Below are 22,526 nucleotides of genomic sequence, written 5' to 3' on the forward strand. Positions count from 1 at the left end.
ATCTTTTGGAGGGTGGGACGGCTGAGATGAGGGAGGGGATGGAAGGGGTGCAGAAGGGCAACAAAGAACTTAACACCCAACAGATGAAAATAGAATTTGAGAGAATGTCCTTTTACCTTAGATTTCAAAATGTGGTGGAGACAGATGATGAAGATATAAGGGACATTATGACAAGTATTTTGGCTGAATACATTCAGAAAGAAAAACAACAGATGGGGTAGGAAATAGACCTGGTTTATAGAGTGAACTCAGCTTATGCTAGAACACACAACTTACCCAGGGAGGTTCACATTAAATTTCTTAGAAAAAGCACAAGAGATGAAATTCTGAGTGCACAAAGGGGGCAAGCTTTGACATACCAGGATAGGGAAATAACCATTCTGAAACAGATCCCCAAGAAAGTGAGGGGAAAAAGAAAAAGCTATTCGCAATTAGCGAAGAAATTATACCAGAAGGGGGTGTGGTTCAGATGGCTGATGCCTGAAGGTATGCTAATATTCTGGGAGGAGACAAGAGTTAGAATTAATACACCCATAGAGGCACAGGCTTTTATGGAAAAAAATAAAGCACTCCTAGAAAAACCAGATGATCTTACAACAGACATACAGGACACGGGAAGGGCCGGAGCTCTGGCGGCGGGGGGAGAAGGGGCAATACCGAGGAAGCTCAGATCACAAAAATGAACAAGAAAATCTGTTTGACATAAACTGATCGAAATTATTAATTGAATTCATATGCTGACTATATGTTACTATGTAGTAATGAATTTTGTCTAAATGTATATTATGAGTATGGAGGGAGGGGGGACCTACCGCACATCGCAACTGCCAAAATTTGTACCTTTCCACTACCTTTTTCCTTGTAAATTTTTTAAAAAACCAATAAAACTTTGTTTTAAAAAAAAAACTTTGATGATGCACTCATCATAGCTGCAATCAAATCCATTCACCTTGTTGCTGGTTGTTCTCTTGTTTCCTTTCTTTCATCTTTACTCAGCACTATAGACTTCTCAAGAGAGGATTCATAGATTATGCCCAAAATATAGTCATATCTGGTTAATTTGTTCAACTAATTTTCTTGACTATCCATGGTATTCTCAAGAGCCTTCTTCAATACTAGCATTCAAAAGCTCCAATAGTATTTCCATCCTACTTCTCAAAGTCCATCTTTCACTTCCAAAGAGGGCCACCAGGAAAAGTATTGCCAGCATGATTCTAAACTTTGTAGGTAGAAACAAATCACAGCATCTGAATATTCTTCCCCCTCCCCCAGCCCTTTATTGCTTCCCTACTAAAAGTTAGTCTGTCGCATATTTCTTCTTTAATAGTTGAACTGAAAAGGTAGAGGTTATCTATTAATTCAATGTCTTTGTTTACAGTTTGGTTTTCTTTTTGTTAAGTTGTAGTCACACCTTTTTCATGCACTCTTCAACTTTCATCACTACAGTTTTCAGATGATTTCCATTTCTAGTTAGCAGAAGTTATTGATGTATAATTCTCTAATTTAAAAATATGCATATCTTCTTCCAATCTAGCCTTCCTTAGTACACATTCAGCTTATAGGTTGATTAACTAAGGAGAAAGTGCATAACTTTGCCCTAAAGGTGCTTATCCCAAAGGCAACTGGACTTCCTTGGTTGTTCCTTGAAAATTTTTACTTGTCATCCAAGAAGCCTCTTTAGTTCTGGTTTCAGCTTGGATGAGAAGTAAACTGTTTTCAAGGGGAAATCAAGAAAGTCCTGTTGTTTTTGGGAGACGCACCTTTGAAACAACCATAACCCGGATGACTGAGAATCTCCATAACATATATAGCTTTGTCTTACTCCATTGTAGATGGGAACCACTCCATTTCACCATGTTTCATCCAGATTGTGCCTTCTGGTTCTGGCAACAGAATATATTTTGCATTAGGAGAATGAGATGTTCAGGGATTTCAATTTTTTCTAAGGACATAACGCAGCTTGACATAGTCAACAAAACTGAGGGATTTTCTGTAATCAATGAAGCACACATTGACTTCTTTATGCCATTCTTTGGATTTTTAAATTAAAGTCAAAACATAAATTTGAGACTTTATAATTTTAGCAATTACAGTAGACATTAGAGGATATTAAAGATTCCATACACAAAAAGCAAAGCTAGCACAGTTGTCTTTTTGGTGCAACAGGCTAAATGAAACTCATTTCTCTAAACATCAACTGTTGCCCAAGAGAAATAAAAGAAGTGAATACTTAATTCTGAAGCTGCAATTGACTCAAGAGGCCCTCACATTTATCATAGTTAGCTCTTGGTAACTTCAGTAATATGTGCATATATTGTCATACAAGAACAGTATACTTGTCATATATTAGAGGTCCCCAATCCCCAGGCTGTAGAGTGTCACCAGTCCAGAGCCCATCAGGAACCAGATCACACAAGCAAACAAAACCCCCATCTGCACACACATGGGATTCAGGCAGTGCATGAGACAGTGCAGTTCATAGAAAAAAAATACCCTCCATGGAATAATCTCTGGTACCCAAAAGATTGGGGGCTGCTGTCATAGAGTGTTCATATATTATCACTTTAATATAGGTCTGGCACTAGACTTTTCTTGCAGTTCTTGTAGTAATGTGCACATTTTATGCCCATGATGAACTCTGGGTTGTGGACTTGCAAACTGAAATACTGCCAGTTACCTGGAGAAAAGCACAGTGCTACAGGTGCATCGCTGAAAAGTGGGCTCGTGTTCCTAACACTTTTTCCCTTCTCACTTATGTACCAATTACTCACACATCTCATTATTAGCTACCCAACAGTTAGTCTTGCTACTATTGCAACATTCCTTATTTTTGTTTTTTAAGATAAAGTAGCACAAAATGATCCCTGGCCAATTCTACTGGGAATTCTCACAGCTTGTTTCTCTCTGCGAAAATACATCTTGCCATCTAACTGTTATACAATGATTAAAGCCAGCAGTCTTCACTGAAAATTGTAATCCAATGAACAAATACAGCCACTAGATCTGAAGAAGCAGAGCTGCTTGTAACTTACAAAAACCTGTGGGGAAAACAATTCAAAGATGAATCTTCTAGCACTATTGAGCACCTTATTATTATCCTTCCATAGGCTTACAACAAGTAAACCTCTCCAGGTGCGTCCTCAATCAACTGAAGATAACTATATTGACTTTTGCTTTGAATAACTCATTTTTTGTGTATCCCTGCCATCATAACATATTATATACGTACATTAAAAAGATATTCTCTCTTTTTCAGGGAATTCTGGAAACCAAGGACTCAGGTAAGTTTTATTTATATTTATAACTCACTGTTACTAATATTTAAATTACTGTTACTAAAGAAAAAAATCCCTTCTCATTCCTATGGGTAGAATGTATCTTCTAATCAAAGTTGTCATTTTGGCTATCAGTTATCAATTTTATACTAATGTCCTGAGTTTTAGCAGATTATTTCTGGTTTATCCAAATTAGAGGAAAACTGTCAAATCTTTGAGTTTGTAACACCTTTCCTTAATTTGACATCTGGAAATGGAATTCCTGCCACATAATTATACATAGGAGGCTTGCTTCCTCCTTTTTCAAATTAAATAAGTCAGTATGTTAAGAGAAAATATTTCCACTTGAGGAAAAAGATGGCTTATGTCCTTGGCTTTGGAGAGCTCCTATCAAACTATCCAGTGCATAGATTTTTCATAGTCATAGGATCATTTCTCTTTTTCATTTTCAATAACAACATAATTAATAAAATCTACCATTCATCTATACCAAATAGATTAAAGTCATATTATGTCCTACTTATTTTCTTTCTCAAAAAGAAGATCCCATAGAAGTTACAAATACATATAGAAGAGCTATAACCCTTCTTCCCAGATAAAATAATAAGCTTGGGATCCAATGTTATATATTTACAAAAATGTTTTCCCATATAATCAGGATATTATTTATGCTACATCCCCATGATAGTATACTTTACTCTGTAACATCAAATTTGATATCACAATTTTATTTTTTCTTATACAATAGCAGAGTTGGAAGGGACCTTGGAGGTCTTCTAGACCAACCCGCTATCTAGTCAGGAAACCCTATACCGTTTCAGACAAATAGCTATCCAACATCTTCTTAAAGACTTCCAGTGTTGGGGCATTCACAGCTTCTGGAGGCAAGCTGTTCCACTGATTAATTGTTCTAACTGTCAGGAAGTTTCTCCTCAGTTCTAAGTTGCTTCTCTCCTTGATTAGTTTCCACCCATTGCGTCTTGTTCTACCCTCAGGTGCCTTGGAGAATAGTTTGACTCCCTCTTCTTTGTGGCAACCCCTGAGGGTTGGAACACTGCTATCATGTCTCCCCTAGTCCTTCTTTCTATTAAATTAGACATACCCAGTTCCTGCAACCGTTCTTCATATGTTTTAGTCTCCAGTCCCCTAATCATCTTTGTTGCTCTTCTCTGCACTCTTTCTAGAGTCTCCACATCTTTTCTATATCGTGGTGTGGCCTTCCCAAAGCATTATAAAGTAGTATTAACACTTCACATGATCTTGATTCTATCCCTCTGTTGATGCAGCCTAGAACTGTGTTGGCTTTTTTGGCAGCTGCTGCACACTGCTGGCTCATATTTAAATGGTTGTCCACTAGGACTCCAAGATCCCTTTCACAATTACAACTGTTGAGCAAGGTACCATCTATACCAGTGATGGCGAACCTATGGCACGCGTGCCACAGGTGGCATGCGGAGCCGTTTGTCAGGGCACGCGAGGCGCTGCCCTGTCAGCTGGCCAGCGTGCATGCGCGCGCTGGGCAGCTGAGTTCAACCATTTTGAGCCTGGGGAGGGCAAAAAGAGCCTCCCCGCCCCCCTGGAGGCCCTCCGGAGGCTTCAGCGACCATCCGGAGGCTTCCCTGAAGCCTTCGGAGCGCTTAAAACGACCCTCTGAGCAAACCGGAAGTGACTTCCGGTTTGCTCGGAGGGTGGTTTTAAGCGTTCTGAAGGCTTCAGGGACCATCCAGAGGCTTCCCTGACGCCTTCGGAGCGCTTAAAACCATCCTCCGAGCAAACTGGAAGTCACTTCTGATTTGCTCGGAGGGTGATTTTAAGCGTTCTGAAGGCTTCAGGGAAGCCTCCGGACAGTCCCTGAAGCCTCCGGAGGGCCCCCGGGGGGCGGGGGATGCTCTTTTCACCCTCCCCAGGCTCCTATAAAACCTTTGGAGCCTGGGGAGGGTGAAAAAAACATGTAAAAATGAGGGGGAGCGCGTTGTGTGCGCATGTACATTGGGGGGGTTGCGCATTGCATTATGGGTGCGGCACGCCCACACACGACCACCCTGCACTCCCCCCACTTGTGGCACGCGAGCCAAAAAAGGTTTGCCATCGCTGATCTATACTGTACCTGTGCATTTCGTTTGTGTTGCCTAAATGTAGAACCTTACTCTTTTCACCATTGAATTTCATTTTGTTAGATATTGCCCAATGTTCAAGTTTCTCAAGATTCTTCTGTATCGTAAGCCTATCTTCTGGAGTGTTGGCTATTCCTGCCAGCTTGGTGTCATCTGCAAATTTGATGAGTTCCCCATTTATTCCCTCATCCAAATCATTGATGAACATGTTGAAGAGTACTGGGCCCAAAACAGAGCCTTGGGGTACTCTGCTGCATACCTCCCTCCATGTAGATGCAGTTCCATTGAGGACTACACATTGAGTGCGTTTGGTCAGCCAGTTATGAATCCATCTGGTGGTGATGCTGTCCAGCCCACATTCTTCTATTTTATCTAGTAGTAGGTTATGGTCTACCTTATCAAATGCCTTACTGAAGTCCAAGTAAACTATATCGACGACATTCTTCTGGTCCACTAATTTTGTCACTTTGTCAAAGAATGCGATAAGATTAATCTGGCATGATCTGTTTTTGACAAACCCATGTTGGCTTTTGCTATTACTTTTTTTGCTTCTAGGTGTTCGCTAATTCGTTGCTTGATTATCTTTTCCAGAATCTTTCCTGGTATTGAGGTCAGGCTGATAGGTCTGTAGTTTCCTGGATCTGATTTTTTTCCCTTTTTTGAAGATGGAAACCACATCAGCTCTTTTCCAATCCTCTGGTAGTTCCCGGGTGCTCCGGGATCTCTGAAAGGATCTCTTAAGACTATTCACCTGTCATAATACAATCTTTAGTAGCAATCCTTGTGAAACATGCATTTTCAATATATAGCGAAGGATTATAGACCTGACCTTGGAAAAGAGGTAGGAATAAGTGAGCCATTAAGGGGATACTTTCAGAAAACATTATTCAGAGCTAAGAAAGCAAATTACATGAGAAGGAACCCACAAATAATTCACTTCAGTTCCGTTTGGTATAAGAAGGACCAAGTCTGATTCACTTTCAAGATACTTACATTCTATCTAACAAGAATAAAAAGCATCCTGCCATGCTGTTTTGGCATCCTATGTCAATCAATGGGAAATTGATAGAGTTGTGGCATAATGAGGAGAGGGGATTTTACAGCCTTTTGTCTATCCCATCCTCCTTCCTTGTGGCCTCCTCAGGCTGCAGCATCAGACAATCCATGTAAACAAGAAGGATAAAAAGATCTTTGTCTGCAGCAGAGAAATGAAATGAAAGAGATATCTTGGTTTTTATTTTTACTGTGGATCTCCAGGACAACTGGCCATAGTTTGACCTTCTAAGATCCCCACTCCTCCTTCCTGTCTTCCTGCTTTCCTTCCTACCTTCCTTCCTTTTTCTTCCTCCTCCTCCTCCTCCTTCTCCTTCTCCTCCTCCTCCTCTTCCTCCTCCTCCTCCTCCTCCTCCTCCTCCTCCTCCTCCTCCTTCTTCTTCTTCTTTTATTGGATTTTTATTTTTAAACATAAAACAACATCAGTACATGAACAGTGTGGCCTCTGGGTATAACTCATATTAACACCAATAACAATTGTTACGTTAATCAAATTTGTATAATCCTAATATTAACATACTTGATTGTTTTAGTTATTCAATGTTTCCATGTTCCATTCTAATATCAACAACATTCTTAAACATGCATAGAAATACCATCTTTCAATCTCTCATCTTTCCATCTAGTTATTACTTATATTCAATTTATATAGATATTATAACTGCTTAAATTCTTACTTCTTACTCTAATTCTTACTTTTACCTCTATTCTGACTTCTAATCAAATCACTTTAGTAATCCTAATAAATACACATTTAATTAAGACATCGCCCTTTTAAAGATGCGTATTCTTATTTCTAGTTTTTAATCAGGTCATAAATATATGAGAAAAAAGAAAGAAAAATAATAATTCTTTTCTATTCCTTCTTTAAGATCCATTCTTCTGAGGTGGTTAGAAAGTATCACAGCATTAGGAGGACTGAGCATTACCTCAAATCACAAATAATCTCAAAGCCATGTTTCAAAAAATTTCACAGGCTCCCTCTGAAGAGTTCTGCAGGAGATCCTTCAGACAATTAAGAGGAGCTCAGACAGCTGACAGCAGCAAATGCATTTTATTATTCCTGTTACTCTTCTTATCCCCTCAAGCACAAAAATACAGCTGTTTTAGATTCTGGTGCAGAAGCTAATTTCACAGATGACATTATGGTGAATGTGGGTTATCAGATAATCCTACTAGTTGAAATAACTGACGAAAAAAAATTGCTTTGAGCTTGTCCTATTTTGTAATGTAAAACTCTACAAGAAAAAAGAAACGATCAAAATAATTCTTGCCACGCCAGACCACAGCTACCTGCTGTGACTCCATAATGCTGGGCCTAATCATATCTACTGGAATCAAGGGACTATATTTTTAATCTCAAAAGTATCTGCAGTACCATTTTCAGGCATGTCATTCTTTTCTTTCTCTTTCTTCTGCACTCCTGCTTGAATTCTTCTCCTTGCAAGAAAAATACAAAGATTTCATAGATACTTTTGCAGAAAAGGAAAAAGCCACTGTGTGGTGGATATACCGTCAATGTGAAACTTGGAGACCATTTCCAGCTAAAAGGCACTATTGCCTTGAATATGTATTCAAGAGTTAGCTTTTTAAAAAGACTTCCTGGTTGACAATCTGAAGAAAGGATTTGTCTGCCCTTTGTCTTTATCCACATCTGGATCATTATTATTTTTTTATCACAAAAGAAAAAGAATTCTTCTTTGAAGCCTCTTCATGACTGTAAGCTTCTTAACCATGTGCCAATTAGGACCACTACTCGCTGCCCCTCACATCTACTGGATAGTCTCTAGAAAGCAAACATCTTTACTGAATTGGATCTGAGAAGAACTTATAATTCCCAGTGAAAGAGGGCCATGAATATTTGACAACTTTTAGCACTCAATCTGGAAAATTCGAGTAATGCTCTTTTGGTTAATTGCTCCATAGTCTTCTACTGATTAATTGATGATATATTTTCTGATATTTTAGCTGAATATGTAGTGCTTTACATGACACATTGATTTTTAGGGAAGATCTGTCCTCTATCAGAGTCATATCAACAATTTCCTAGAACACTTTTATCAAAACAAGGTATATAAATGTGCATTTGACCTTCACCAGTTGGGCTATTTGGGTTACTAGATGTCTACAGAACATGGATTTGGCTAAATGCAATCAATTCACCCATAAAAAGGATCTAGAAATGTGAAAAATCTCCAGTATCTGGAGATTTAGTCCATTTTTATCAATGATTCATCCTTAATTTTGCAGAATGCTCCAAGCTATTCACTCAGCTTCTGAAAACAAGACAATTAAAATTCAAAAGCGAACTGCCTCCCAGAATGTGAAGTCTCAGTTTTCATTGTAGCTGCTGCTCAGAAACTCACTTACCCTTGGACTCTGCTTTCATGTGTGCTCTGAAGGCTTCAACAATGGTAGGGGACAGGGGTGGGTTCCAGCCGGCACTACTTCTGGTTCGCTCATGTGTATGCTTTGCGCGCATGCATGCTTGATGCACACTGCCCACATACACAGTGGAATAGAAATTATTCTGCGCATGCACAGAACTGAAACACAAGATGGTGGTGGCAGTGACCAGGAAACTGGTTCAGGGGCGTGGCAGGCCTGAGTTGCTGCTGGTTCCAATGACCCAGGCTGCCAAACCACTACCAGTTGAGCTGAATCGGTCCGAAGCGGTAGGAACCCACCACTGGTAGAGGAGGATCTCTTATGTTGAAAGTTTTGTACCAAGCTTTTTCCTAGATGAAAGGAACCAGTATATTTTCAATAGGCACCAGCCGTAAAAATAGCATTTCCTCTATGGAAACATTTCTCAGAGGGAACATCTTACCCTCTACAAGTATTCAAAAAACCCACATCACTTTGGAACACCTGCAACTGGTGCACAGCGTCACTCTACATTAGTTCAGAGGGGCACAATTTTTCTCCTATGTTAATTTTTATATTGTCTGAGTTACACTAGAAGTTGTTAGATGCACTACCATGCAAGCTTGAATATGATATTTCTTGGTAATACTTAGCACCACATTCTTAAAGCAGAGTATTTCAACTAGTATTACAACTGACTAAAAGGGACACCCATAAAAGCTAAGAATGGGGAGACAATAGATTTGATGATTAGATTTGCTTGCAACAAGAACAAGATCCATATACCAGGGCCACGAGGGAGGGCTGATGTCAAGGACTATGTTTCATCATGTCACATCTGTCACAAGGCTAAGAGTGTCATGACCAAAACCACCAAAATTAGTCCAGCTGCTCTCATCGCTGTTTGTTCTATGGATTCCGGTCTCCCTGGATGTTATTATTAATCTTCTAGCTAGTCAAAGGTATACCACAATTTTGGTGGTAGATTTGTTTATCAAGGTGGCTTATTTTAACCTCTGCAAGGAGTTACTAATAACTCAAGAGAATGCAAAACTTTTTCTAGGCCATGTTTTTCGATATAGAAGCTGCGTCAATTGTGTGACCTCAGACTTCAGCACTCAATTTACACCCAGGGTTTAGAAGGCTCTTCTTCACTTCCTGGACATTTGTATTCATTCATCATCCTCTCATCACCTGGAATTTATTGAGCAATCAGAGAAAATAAACACTTGATTAGTGTTTGCTATGTCTCTTACCAGCAGGAAAATTGGATTGAATTACAGTATTGCCTCTTGTAGGATTTTCCTATAACATCTTGCTGAACTCCTCTCTCATCATGCCTCCATTTCAAGCAATTTATGGCTACAATCTCCACATATTGATGTCCAGAGTTCCTGCCTGCATTGTTCTTTTAGCAGTTTTTTCCAGAGAGGCAGGCAGCTCAACTCTTCTGAAAGGAAAAGGTGATGGGGGATTTGGAATACTTCCCTCTAAGTTTTTTACATTTTCCTTACCTAAGAAACCAGACACAAAATTTATCACGTCCTTGTTATGTATCAGTTCAGTGGCCTTGTGTCTATAGTTGTCTATAGTTTTCACTCAAGATTCCTTTCCTATTTCATGGGGAGTTTCCCTGTCCCTTGCATTTTGTACCTGTTTCCCCACCTGACCTCCCCCCCCCAATGTTTCTGGCAGATGAGAAAGAACAATAGCAGCAATAGCACTTCGACTTATATACCGCTTCATAGTGCTTTACAGCCCTCTCTAAGCGGTTTACAGAGTCAGCATAGTGCCCCAACAATCTGGGTGCTCATTTTACTGAACTCAGAAGAATGGAAGGCTGAGTCAACCTTCAGCTGAACTTCTGGCAGTTGGCAGAAAGAGCCTGCCATTCTGCATTCTAACCTCTGCGCCACCACAGCTTTTCAAGACAAATACAAAATGGAATATATTCTAAACTAAACACAAAATGGAATTCTTAGAATATCATATTTGCTGGAAGGGGTACTCCGAATTAGAGAAGTTGTGGGAAGAGGTTAAAAATGCCCAAATTGTCTACCAGTTCCCTCTGGAATTCTTACCCAAGTTCTGTTCCCACAATGTGCCATCAAAATCAGTGATGTGCGGTGATGTTTATGGCTGGTGAGGCTGGTGACGTCATTAGGAAGGCGGGGAATGGGACCACATTGCAGAAGGCTGAGGCAGCCTCAGCCTCCTGCACACGTGATCCCATTCCCCGCCTTCCTGAGTCAACATGAAGGGCTCGCGCTCCGCGGTCCCCTTCATGTTGACTCAGGAAGGCCGGGAATCGGACCACATGTGCCTTTTCCCTTTTCCCTTTTTTTCTTTTCATGATGAGAGCGGTGAGGCTCTGCCTCCCCTGCCTCCCCTGACCGCACGTCCCTGATCAAAATCACCCAATCATGATCTTCAAGCCAAAGGAGAGTCTATCAGGTTCCAAAGGGTTAAGGAAAACAGCCAAACACAGAGACAGTTTGAAAATGCAGTTAGGCTAAACCCTCCCCACATACACACATCCGTCACCTCGTGACCCAGAGTGAAAACCACCTGGCAATCTCTCATGGCTTGTTCTCAGTCAGTTATCAGTTATGGAGAGTTCTCAGCTGTATTGCATGTGGAGGAGTGAGATCCCCAGCTGGTAAGCATGATTCATGGCAACTCTCACAGCTTCCCACCTGAATGGCAGCTCTGGCCTGTGGGCTTGCCGGAGCTGACAGAGTCTTTGTTTCCTGCCACAATGGATCCTCCAGTTGCAGGAGCTGCACCACATGAGGGAGTGGGTTCTTAACACTCCATCTACTGTTCTCTTCTGGACTTACCTGCTGACTTTGGCAAGCTGGATGGCCTCAATTAGTCAGGAAGAAGGCATTATTATGTATCGATTGCCAATGATGAATGTCCATTTTCATAGATGGGAAAGGGCAGGGATTCTGATTGGGGAGGTGGTATGAAATAATATAGACTTGACCTTGTGAATAGGGGGTAAGAAAGCCATTAAGGGGGGAACTTCTAAAAAAAAGGTTCAGTGCAGAGAAAGAAGAAAGCATGAGAAAAAAAATAACTCTGATCTTTTTATGGTATAACAATGAGGCAGACAAAAACTTGGTCAGGCTTTCAAGATTTCATTATTCTATCTGACTATAAAAAAAAAGAATATCTTTGGAATCTCTGCTATGCTTGTTTCTTGACTGCCTACCTCCAAGGGCTAATAATATAATTCCTCGGGAGGAGATAATATTTTTCAGTTATTTCTCTCATTTTTCTTTGTAGGGGAAATCGACTTTCGCCAAGATGATATACTTTATAAAAGAAGAACACAGAGAAGTGCTATGAGCTGTAGTGGAAATTGTTACTGGCCCAGATCAGAAGATGGCCTGGTCAAGATCCCAGTTAATATCTCTCCTGAGTTTTGTACGTCTAAATCTCTTTAATGAGCATCCTTTCATACAAAAGAATTAAAGAACCATTTTCAATAGACAGCAACAAATAGAAACTGTTACTGATTTATTGAGGTTATTTTCCTATTTCTGCTGATCAAAGTCATAGCAAGCTTGACCATGCTGCGGATCATTAATAATAAAATGGAATTCTTATTCAATCAATAATAGGATAATTTTATAGTATTATTTTTAATTTTCCTATTTATGTTTTGTTTGTACATCTTTAAACTGAAGAGCTGTATTAACATTTTAAGAATATTTCCAAATGAAGAAAATGTCTGTAGTTAAGGATTGAACTGTGAGGTCCTTGGTGTTTTCTGAGACTGGCTGTTTCCTTGCAGATGTTTCCTTACTGAAATAAGTAACATCATCATTACCTGCAAACAGCAAGCATCAATAATAGTAGCTGTAGTACTAAAATATATTATACACAGTCCAAGTTAGGTTCAGGTGATAGCAAAAACCCATTTATCTACAAATGGGTTTTGATGATACAGCAAAGATTGCAAGGGATTCTGAATGATAGCATTTGACGTGGAATCAATAATAAAATATAGTAACATAAGCAGCTACCTTTGACCACAGAGTCAAACCAATGGTCTATCTAGCTCAGTACTGTTAACACTATAAGGCAACAGCTTTTGAGGTCCGGATCACTTATAAAATAATTCTTGATGCCTACAGCAGGTCTTCTCAAAGGATTCTCTGCAAAACTCTTCCACTTTGTATGCATTTGTAAGAAGCAAATATAATCATTGTTTCCCATAAAATTCTGCAATCTTCAAAAACCCTTCTAAGGTTGTTAATTTATCATTTCATTGCAACTGAAGAGTACAGTGATTAAACACATGGGAATTAATCATTTGAATGCTATTAAATTAATTCAATTAAAGAAAATTCAGCTTTCAACATTCTTGATCCCTTCCTTTATCTGACACACTGACACACTTTTGCAGTGTGATCCCTGGTATACCATTCACTGGCTAAGTATTGTTGTGGCTTTAAATTTTTTTTCAAATCCTTAATCAGAAGGCTCCTTTGGATAAGATCTCATAGTTTGAAATGCTTAAACAAAGAACTGCTTAACAAATATTTATATGTAAAGGATTTCAATTTTTATTGGATGCTTGAAGTAGTAGCAAAATACTGGGTTGTTTGTAACATGGCCAGGGTCGGATTTATTTGCAAGATGTTTTCATGACAAATCAAATGCACATAAACTTAGCACAGCTATTAAATTGTTCACATGGCTTATGCAAATGGAATTCATCCTCTCCTTTGCCTTCAGACTGAATTCCTTCAGGGTAGTCTTTAAAAGAATTAAGTCTTGTGAGCTTTTTTAGATCTATCCCATAGCCTTATTTACTTGGTGGTGGAGATACTAACTCAAAATCATCACATCACCCCACATTCTTTTTCTCAGATACTTCTCTGATAATTCTGATAGAGTTATTTCAATTTATGAACTTGCATCTTTCTAAGTACACAAACAACTTAATGCAGATGTAGCTACACCTGTATGTGACATCAACATACATTTCAAGTATGTTGTAACTTTCCCCTCTGTTAGTTCAAAAGAAAGGCCTCAAAGTAAGAATGGTTTCCAAATTTCTAAACTTCCTTGAAATTGGAACACTTAGCCAAACTGGAACTGTTAAGTTCTGGGCAATGAATTGAGGCGAGGCCAGAGTGATTTCTAACAGCTCTTTATTCAATACTGCCTTGACGTGACTCAAACTCAAACTCCCTGGCTGAGAGAGCTCCTTTTATAGGAAAGTGACAACCAATCAGGAGAGAGAATTTTCCCGCTGAAAAGACTTTTCAGGCGCTCCGCTCCGCTGAGGAAACATCTCCGTTCCCAGCCGAACTGGTGGAGCGCAGACAGGCGTCGTTGCTTCGCCAGGGCCGGGCAAAACTGTACTTCCGGTTTCAGCGCCGGAAGGGAGCGCGAGAGCCAGGTGGAGCGCCGAAAGGGAGCGCGCAAGCCAGGTGGAGCGCTGAAAGGGAGCGCGCAAGCCAGGTGGAGCGCTGAAAGGGAGCGCGCGCGATCCGGTGCGATCCGGGAGGAACCCACCACTGTAATGTACTATATATGAGTTGCATTCATTTATCCCTTCTATAATCTTTTGTTTCAGCTGTAGAGCACAAAGATGTGATAATTAAAGCAATGGAAGAATTTGTCACCCTGACATGCATCCGGTTTATCAAACACACAGTAGAATACGACTACATAAACATTGTCCCTGGAGACAGGTAAGGAACATTTATCCTTCAGGAATTAACAACATATTCCTTGAATTATTTCTGCTTTTGTATTTCTACATGAAAACAAAGATTCGAGGTGTAAGATATGAGCACATATTATGTGGATTAAGCTCAGTATATTTCTTAACAAAGATAGTAATTCTTCAACCCATTTCCTAGAGCACACATGGGATGTTTACTTTTAAATTACAGACCCTCCCCCACTTGTTAAAACTGCAATGATATTGCATTTCTAGCCTGACGCTTTAACCAGAGTACAAAGTGGCTGTCCGTTGTGCATTGTCTTATCTTTTATGGACAATGATTTTCTATTCCTTAGAATATAATTTGCATATTGACCACTTTCCCTTTCTGTGTTGTCAGATGCTGGTCCTACTTTGGAAAGATTGGAGGCAGACAGCACCTCAGTTTGTTGAAAAACGGCTGCATGTATAAAGGATTGATTCAGCACGAACTCAACCATGCACTAGGCTTTCTACATGAACAAACCCGCAGCGACCGAGATAATTATGTTAAAATTAACTTGGAATATGTTGCCAAAGGTAGGCATGATAGCAAGCAGAGAGCATGTCAACTGTTGCCTAAAGTGAGTGGTCACTTTGGCATTTCTATTTCTTATGACTGTCTATCCATCAAAGCATTATGGATGTAATATGCATTAAATCCATTTAGAATTGGGCAGCTGTACGCATATGCATAAGACCACGGAACCACACAGCCATTAATGTCTAAACTGCTGGCAACAAAATATGAGGGGGTGTGTACTCACTTCTGTGGTATACTGTATATATTAAATGACCCAAGGCAATTTAGCCGGAATCAGATAATGGTTAATTAGGCTTAAGAATTTGGAAAAGTTCAGACTATTTTTCAATTTATTTTCAATTTTATTTGATTTGTTAGCCGCTCCCTCTCCACAAGGGACTCGGGGCGGCGTACAATAAAAGCACATATATAAATACATATACACATACACGGAGGAGGTAACAGTCATAAAATACATACAATAATAATAATAAAATTAGCAATTAAAAATACCCCAGTTTAAAATTACGAATTTAAAAAGACTGTCAGGAGGAATAGGATGGAACTATGGCTGAGCCAGGCCAGATAATTGAAAAAGGTGGGTCTTGAGCTTTACACGGAAGGAGCGGAGATTGGAGGTAATCCTAATGTCGAGGGGGAGGTCATTCCAAAGGGCTGGGCCCATCACAGAGAAGGCCCTACTCCTGGGTGTCGCCCTCTGAAACTGTTTAGTGGACGGCACCCGGAGAAGTCCCTCTCTGTGCGAGCGGATTGGTCTCAGGGATGTATGGGGCAGGATGCGATCCCGCAGGTAGCTAGGTCCTGTGCCATGGAGCGCTTTGAAGATCGTAATCAAAACCTTGAAACGTACCCGATAGACCACAGGAAGCCAGTGCAGCTCGCGCAGGAGAGGTGTTACATGGGAGTATCTAGTACTCCCCATAATCACCCGCGCGGCCGCATTCTGGACCAACTGTAGTCTTTGAGTGCATCTCAAGGGAAGCCCCACGTAGAGAGCATTGCAGTAGTCTAGGCGAGATGTCACCAGCGCATGGGTGACTGTGCGTAAGGCATCCCGGTCCAATAGGGAGCGCAATTGGCGCACCAGGCGAACCTGGTGGAACGCCCCCCTTGCCACGGCTGTTACATGGTCATCCATGGACAGCCGGGCATCCAGGAGGATGCCCAAATTGCACGCCCGCTCCATGGGGGCCAGTTGCTCGCCCCCGATGGCCAGAGATGGAAGCAACTGGTTGAACCGGGGGGCCGGAAGCCACAGCCACTCCGTCTTGGAGGGATTGAGTTTGAGTCGGTTGTCACCCATCCAGACCCGTATGGCTTCCAAACACCGGGACATCATTTCGACGGCCTCATTGGGGTGGTTCGGGGTGGAAATGTACAGCTGAGTATCATCAGCGTAGAGATGATATCCCACCCCAAAACCACGAATGATCTCGCCCAGCGGTTTCATATATGTGTTGAACAGGAGAGGCGAGAGGACCGACCCCTGTGGCACCCCACATGTGAGGGGGCTCAGGGTCGATCTCTGCTCCCCTGCCAACACACGTTGCGTCCGGCCGGAGAGGTAGGAGCCGAACCACCGTAAAACGGTGCCCCTAACCCCCAACCCCTCCAGCCGGTGCAACAGGATACCATGGTTGATGGTATCGAAAGCCGCTGAGAGATCTAATAGGACCAGGATAGAGGAACAACCCCTATCTCTGGCCCTCCAGAGATCATCAACCAAGGCCGTCTCCGTGCTGTGCCCGTGTCGGAAGCCGGACTGGCGCGGGTCTAGATAATCATTTTCCTCCAGGTGACGTGGGAACTGTTGGGCCACCACACTCTCTACAACCTTCGCTAAAAAGGGAACTTTGGAGACATGACGATAATTGGCTAGCTCTGTTGGGTCCAGGGAAGGCTTCTTGAGTAAGGGTCTCACAACCACCTCTTTCAAGGCAGCCGGCAGAGGTCCCTCGCTCAACGAAGCATTCACTAGACCCAGGAGCCAATCGCGTGTAACCTCCCAGGATGCCAGTACAAGCCAGGAGGGACACGGGTCCAATAAACATGTGGTAGGTCGCAGACGCCCACGTAACCTGTCCAAATCCTCGATGGCAACCGAGTCAAACTCCTCCCAGAGTGGTCTCTCAAGACTCGCCTCGGGCGTCTCCCCTAGCCCACTGAAAGGGACCCATTCCCTCCGGATTTGAGCGATTTTATCCTGCAGATATTTCCCAAATTCCTCTGCCCTGCCCTGTAAAGGGGCTTCCCGCGGCCTCTGTGACAAAAGGGAGCGGGTCACCCGGAACAGGGCGGCAGGGCGGTTATCTGCGGACTAGTCTGAGATGCCAAAGTTTTCAAAGCAGCCAGAGTGTGACTTCAAAAAGAATCTTCCTCGGAACATAGTCCTTGACTTAGGACCATAATTGGGATCAGAACCTCTGTCATTAAATGATGCTGTTGTTAAGTGAGTCACCCCTGGTTTTACAACTTTTTTGTCATGGCCATTAAATCACACAATCATTAAACAAATCACATGTTCCTGTTGATTTTGCTTATTGGAAGCCCCCTGGGGTGGCCAGAAATGGTGATCACGTGGCCCTTCCCTAAATGCATGGCAGTTGCCAAGAGCCTGAATCATATGTACAAGAACTGGTTGTAAGTTACTTTTTTTAAAATACCAGTCACTAAACAAATAGTCAGAAAGAGAGGACCACCTGTAGTTTTTCCAGGTATCTGCAAACAATAAATACAGTTAACAATTTGTGTCAAAATGTACGGTAGAAGTTATGCAACTGTGCTTTTCTTTGTTTCTATATGGTATTATACTAGAAACTATCCTGATTTGTATTGGTCTGAGCCTCCTAGAGACTTCAAGGTTGCTTCCTAAATGAACCTTTAGATTCTACATTAGCTATGGATCAGTAGGAGAAGCTGCATAACTTGTTTTGTCCTTATTGGGAGTTTTCAGAGCTAGATATAATAGAAGCTCCACATCCAATTCTTTAATGAGACTTTAACCTTCAGTAATATGGAGGATACCTAGCTTGAAGAGGTCCAATAAGGACAAAATTGGATACGGGGCACATCTATTGTTCAGTAACTAATACTGTATAACATCCAAAGTGTAGATAAAACTTGGACCTTCAGTTGTGGTGGGAAAATATAATGCAAATTAATATTACTTCTGATTTCCAGAAAGCATAATAAAGACAAAGACGCTTTCAGATGTCTTCAGGGATAAGCTCCTTAAAGCATGGTTGAAAGCTTTTCTGATCTTTTTCAATTTTTATAGAACAAAGGCTTTACTCGGATGTTTGAATCTAAGGATTCAGTTCCACCTGAGAAACCATGACTCTGGAGCTGAGATATTCCTGCTTTCTTTTTATTATTAAATGATTAGTGGCCATGTAATAAAGCCTTACTTTGTCTTGCAAATCACCCATGACCTTTTTAGCAGTGGTTGAGAAGCAAACACCGTGGTAATAAAGCAAATATGGCAGCTGTAAAGAACATGTGATGGTTATAAAGTGAATGTAGCAGGTCACTAAGTGAATCCATTGTTTGTAATGGTTTTTTTTTTTTTTTTGCTTGAAACCAAAAGTCACACCGGTTTCAGAGAAAATGTGTTGTGCTACACATTGCAGTCATGTGACTATCAGATGCTGCAAACAACCATAAATGGTTGCCTGAATGAATCAGTTGCCTGTATCCAAAATACGATCACATGACCATTTGGGGCCCTTTAGAATTTCAAATCTGAGTTGTAAGTAGCCCTGGGGGATGGGGGTTTAGGGAAACTTCAAATGATCACTGAGTAACTGGACAATCATTTGACTGAGATGACATAAGCCTCCTCCTTTGAACAGGGGGTTGGACTAGAACAGTGGTCACCAACCAGTGGTTTGTGGACCACTGGTGGCCTGTGAGAAAATTCTGGTGGTGGGCCGCAGAAAAATGATTTACATTTTTTATATTACACTAAATATTATTTACCTTTTTTAAAGTTCATATTAGTGGTCCGTGGGATTTAAAATTATGAATTCAATGGTCCTTGAGGTCTGAAAGGTTGGTACCCCTGGACTAGAAGATCTCCGAAATTTCCCTTCTATCCCTATGATTTTATAGCATAAGTTACGGTAACCACCATCTATTATCTTTATCATAATGGCTGAATTCACTCATCTATTACATATATAGTATTAATTCTATGTTTTATTAACAGTTTTAATGGATAATCGTCTGATGTGAGTCTGCTGTGCTAATATGCTAAGATTGAATTAGATTCCATTAACAAAATCTTCTTGCAGGATAAAGTTTAAAAGCAATCAGGAATTCACAAAGTGACAGTTAAAATATTGCTATGCTCACAAATCCTTAAATCTAAAATAGGCTTGATGCAAACCTGCCTTACTCATTTTTTCTCTTTGGGTTTGCATTAATTTGTGTTTGCAAATCTGTTTATTATTTACTTTAATATATTTCAGGAGAACAGGGGAATTTTGAAAAAGGGAACACCACCAATCTGGGTCTTCCATATGACTATGATTCAGTTATGCATTATGGCGCGTAAGTTTATTGACTGGACTGAATTTATATATTCTCCTTTATTGTTGTCTAATTTGCCCTCTCCCTCCAGCTCCTACTTGGAGTAGTTGACTGAATTTTTATAGTCACCCAACTTCAGCACCATAACTGCTGGCACATACAACAGATGTTAAGCAAAACAGAATAAACAGTTTCAGCTAAAATCCAAGCTTTGACTCAGAGCATTTTCTCTTTTCTGACATAATTCTTGGTGATTATAGGAGAAGAAATCTATGTCATTTTCATATAAGAATCCTTTTTAAAATCAGAAAAAAAATATTATTTCTGTTTTCTTTTTTTGAGAGCAATGTTTAATTTCTAAAAAGTAAGGAAGCAGAGAGAAGGCCAGAGGTTTAAGTCTGAAACAGAGTTATGTAATTCTCTTCTTGTTCAGACTTTCAACTGTCATGTTTGCGACTTCGTTCTTTTTTGTAACAAAAATGTAAGGCAGCAGAGTCATGACTGAGAGCCAAGTTATTCCAAGAACTCAGTTAGGTCTCTGGACATCAGTGGTGGGATACGACCAGTACGCCTTGGTACAGGCGTACCAGTGCCTGCTGGGAGCACCAGGTACCGTTCTGGTATGGCGCTCCGGACGGCCCTCCTGCCTGCTCCCCCTCCTTACCTGTATTTGAGCCAAGCGGGGCTTCCGCAGCTGGAGCATCATGGGCAGTAAGTATGCATGCGCGTGCTGCACATGTGCATGTGGTGGACGCCCAGCCCCGTTGCACCGTACCGATTGCAACAGGATCCGGAACCCACCACTGCTGGACATCTGTAGTTTATTACCACTCTTGGGTATGGGGTTAGCAGTGTATGAGAACCAATAACACAATTGTCACTTGGGGGGAGGAGCCATAAACAAAACTATACAGGCTTCATTTAACTTTTGGTGGAAAAGCATGGTTAAGTGATAGTTCTTTGTTCATTATTCAATGGCTTTAGGAATAAATTGCCCGCAGTTAAGGAAGACTCAAAACACCTGAAACCAATAGTTTCTCCTCTAATTCAACAAATCCCCCCCCCCCAAAGCAAGAAAAAAAGTAGAACCAGATCAATTCCATTGGCTATAAGGAGTTTTTTGTTATCTAATTAATAGTCTGAGTTTGTTTTCTCTGAGTTTGTTTTCTTGCAGATGTTTCATTATTAGCTAACATAACCAGCGGTATTGTAATGCTAGTGATAACACTGATTATCTAATTTAGCTAATGAAACATCTGCTAGACACCAACCAACCTGAGAGAGCACCAAGGACTCCTCATTTCATCCCTGAGCTACAAATATTCTTCTTTATTGTTGTCTAATTTGCCCCCTCCCTTCTTCTCCTACTTTGACTATTATTTTTTGGAAATTCTTATTAAAACAACAGTGGGTTTTTTTTTTCTGCTGCCAATGGGAGAGAAAAACTCTCCTTTCCATATTGTTGTCAAATACACTTCTCATGCTTATATGTGACAATTTTTTAAAAATATTATCCCAGAAATTAATGGGTTAGTTTTCTTGGATTTTATCCTGATCCTGGTTTTTCAGGATTGCCATTCATATATTACATAAGATATAGGCTGTTAATAAATTTGCCAAATTAGACTTTGTAATTTGTACCGTTTTTTTTTTTGTTTTTTTTTTTGTAGGTATGATTTTTCTAATACTGCTGGAAAGCCAACCATTATCCCCATTCCTAATGGATCTGTACCAATTGGTCAAAGAGTAGGGCTGAGCAACTTAGATGTGAAAAAAATCAATAAGCTCTACAGCTGCAGTGAGTAATAAAGCCATATATCACAATACACTTTTCATCTTAACGTTGTGAATTTTTATAACATTAAATTGCAAGGCAGCCAAACTTAATAAAATAATTGGACATTGCACGACATTACTCAACAAAGTGCTTCAATAGTAGGGAATAATTTACTCTTCATCTGTTAATTAAGAGAAAGTTTAAGACAGCGTGAATTGGCTGAAAGTATGGAGTATTTTGTACAAAGTTGAAGAATAGCTGCTAATGTGATAAGAGCAATATGTAATGGGAAAAAAATGCATCCCATCTTAGGGAGTGATCCTGGAAGTAAAATAAGGATGCATCATATCATCTTGATTATTTAATGTGCTTATGATTAAAGAAATGTATAGAGACTATTTCTGGTGACTTAGTTGGAGACATGAATATTTATGTGCTTGAGAACTCAAATAATTTATAGCAAATGCAAGAGAAAATATGGATCTGAAAATGTATGCATTAAAGATAAAATGGGTGAAAAATTAGAATGAGTAGATAAATTCGTGTACCTAGGGAGAGTGTTTACCAAAGATGCAGAAATAAAAGGAGAAATGTTACAACATGCAAATATTGGTAGGAAAACAGTGATTTTATTATAAAGAATTAATGCTTCTTGCAAAAGTAAAAACAGCTTGGTATAAAAACGTGCTTCTGTCAATTTTGATATACGGAGTGAGCAAATTGAAAAGATGGAAACCCTGAAAAAGTGATAATTCAATGAAGTTGAAGAGATCCTGAGAAAAAGAAGAGTGAGAAATTTTAAGGAATGAAAGGCCATGTATGAAATGGTGTATGGTGATGGTGGAAGCAAGATTTGCTTATATACATAATATTTTTATGCATTGCATAATACTTCTTATTTGTAAACACTCCTTATTTCTAGAAGAGAGTAATGTTATAGAGAGGCATGAATTTATGTATGCATACTTACGAAATCTCCTTATGGATCTTTTCAAACACTGAGGTACTTATTGCACTGATTATTGCACTACAGAGATTACTATAGATTTTCTATCTGAAAATAGTTATAGGAGGATGGTGTAATCCAACTTATTTTTTGGGAGGCATTTAGTGGCTTGAAGTAGCTGGAAAAAAAACA

At 40.3% G+C, this 22,526-nt stretch overlaps 1 protein-coding gene across 1 annotated transcript in view; it reads left to right on the plus strand.

The window, feature by feature from the left end:
- Positions 1–2,997: 2,997 nt before the first annotated feature.
- Positions 2,998–22,526, plus strand: part of LOC309384709 (astacin-like metalloendopeptidase) — a 35,962-nt gene continuing 16,433 nt past the window's right edge. Inside the window, exons 1-7 of the mRNA XM_081938450.1 lie at positions 2,998–3,132; positions 3,257–3,281; positions 12,101–12,241; positions 14,406–14,523; positions 14,899–15,077; positions 19,551–19,632; positions 21,282–21,409. Coding sequence (XP_081794576.1) covers positions 3,061–3,132; positions 3,257–3,281; positions 12,101–12,241; positions 14,406–14,523; positions 14,899–15,077; positions 19,551–19,632; positions 21,282–21,409 — 745 coding nt within the window. The 5' untranslated portion in view covers positions 2,998–3,060. The remainder of the gene's footprint in view (positions 3,133–3,256; positions 3,282–12,100; positions 12,242–14,405; positions 14,524–14,898; positions 15,078–19,550; positions 19,633–21,281; positions 21,410–22,526) is intronic.

Source organism: Natrix helvetica (genome assembly GCF_964273705.1).
Source record: "Natrix helvetica genome assembly, chromosome: 1".
NCBI classification, from domain to species: domain Eukaryota; kingdom Metazoa; phylum Chordata; class Lepidosauria; order Squamata; family Natricidae; genus Natrix; species Natrix helvetica.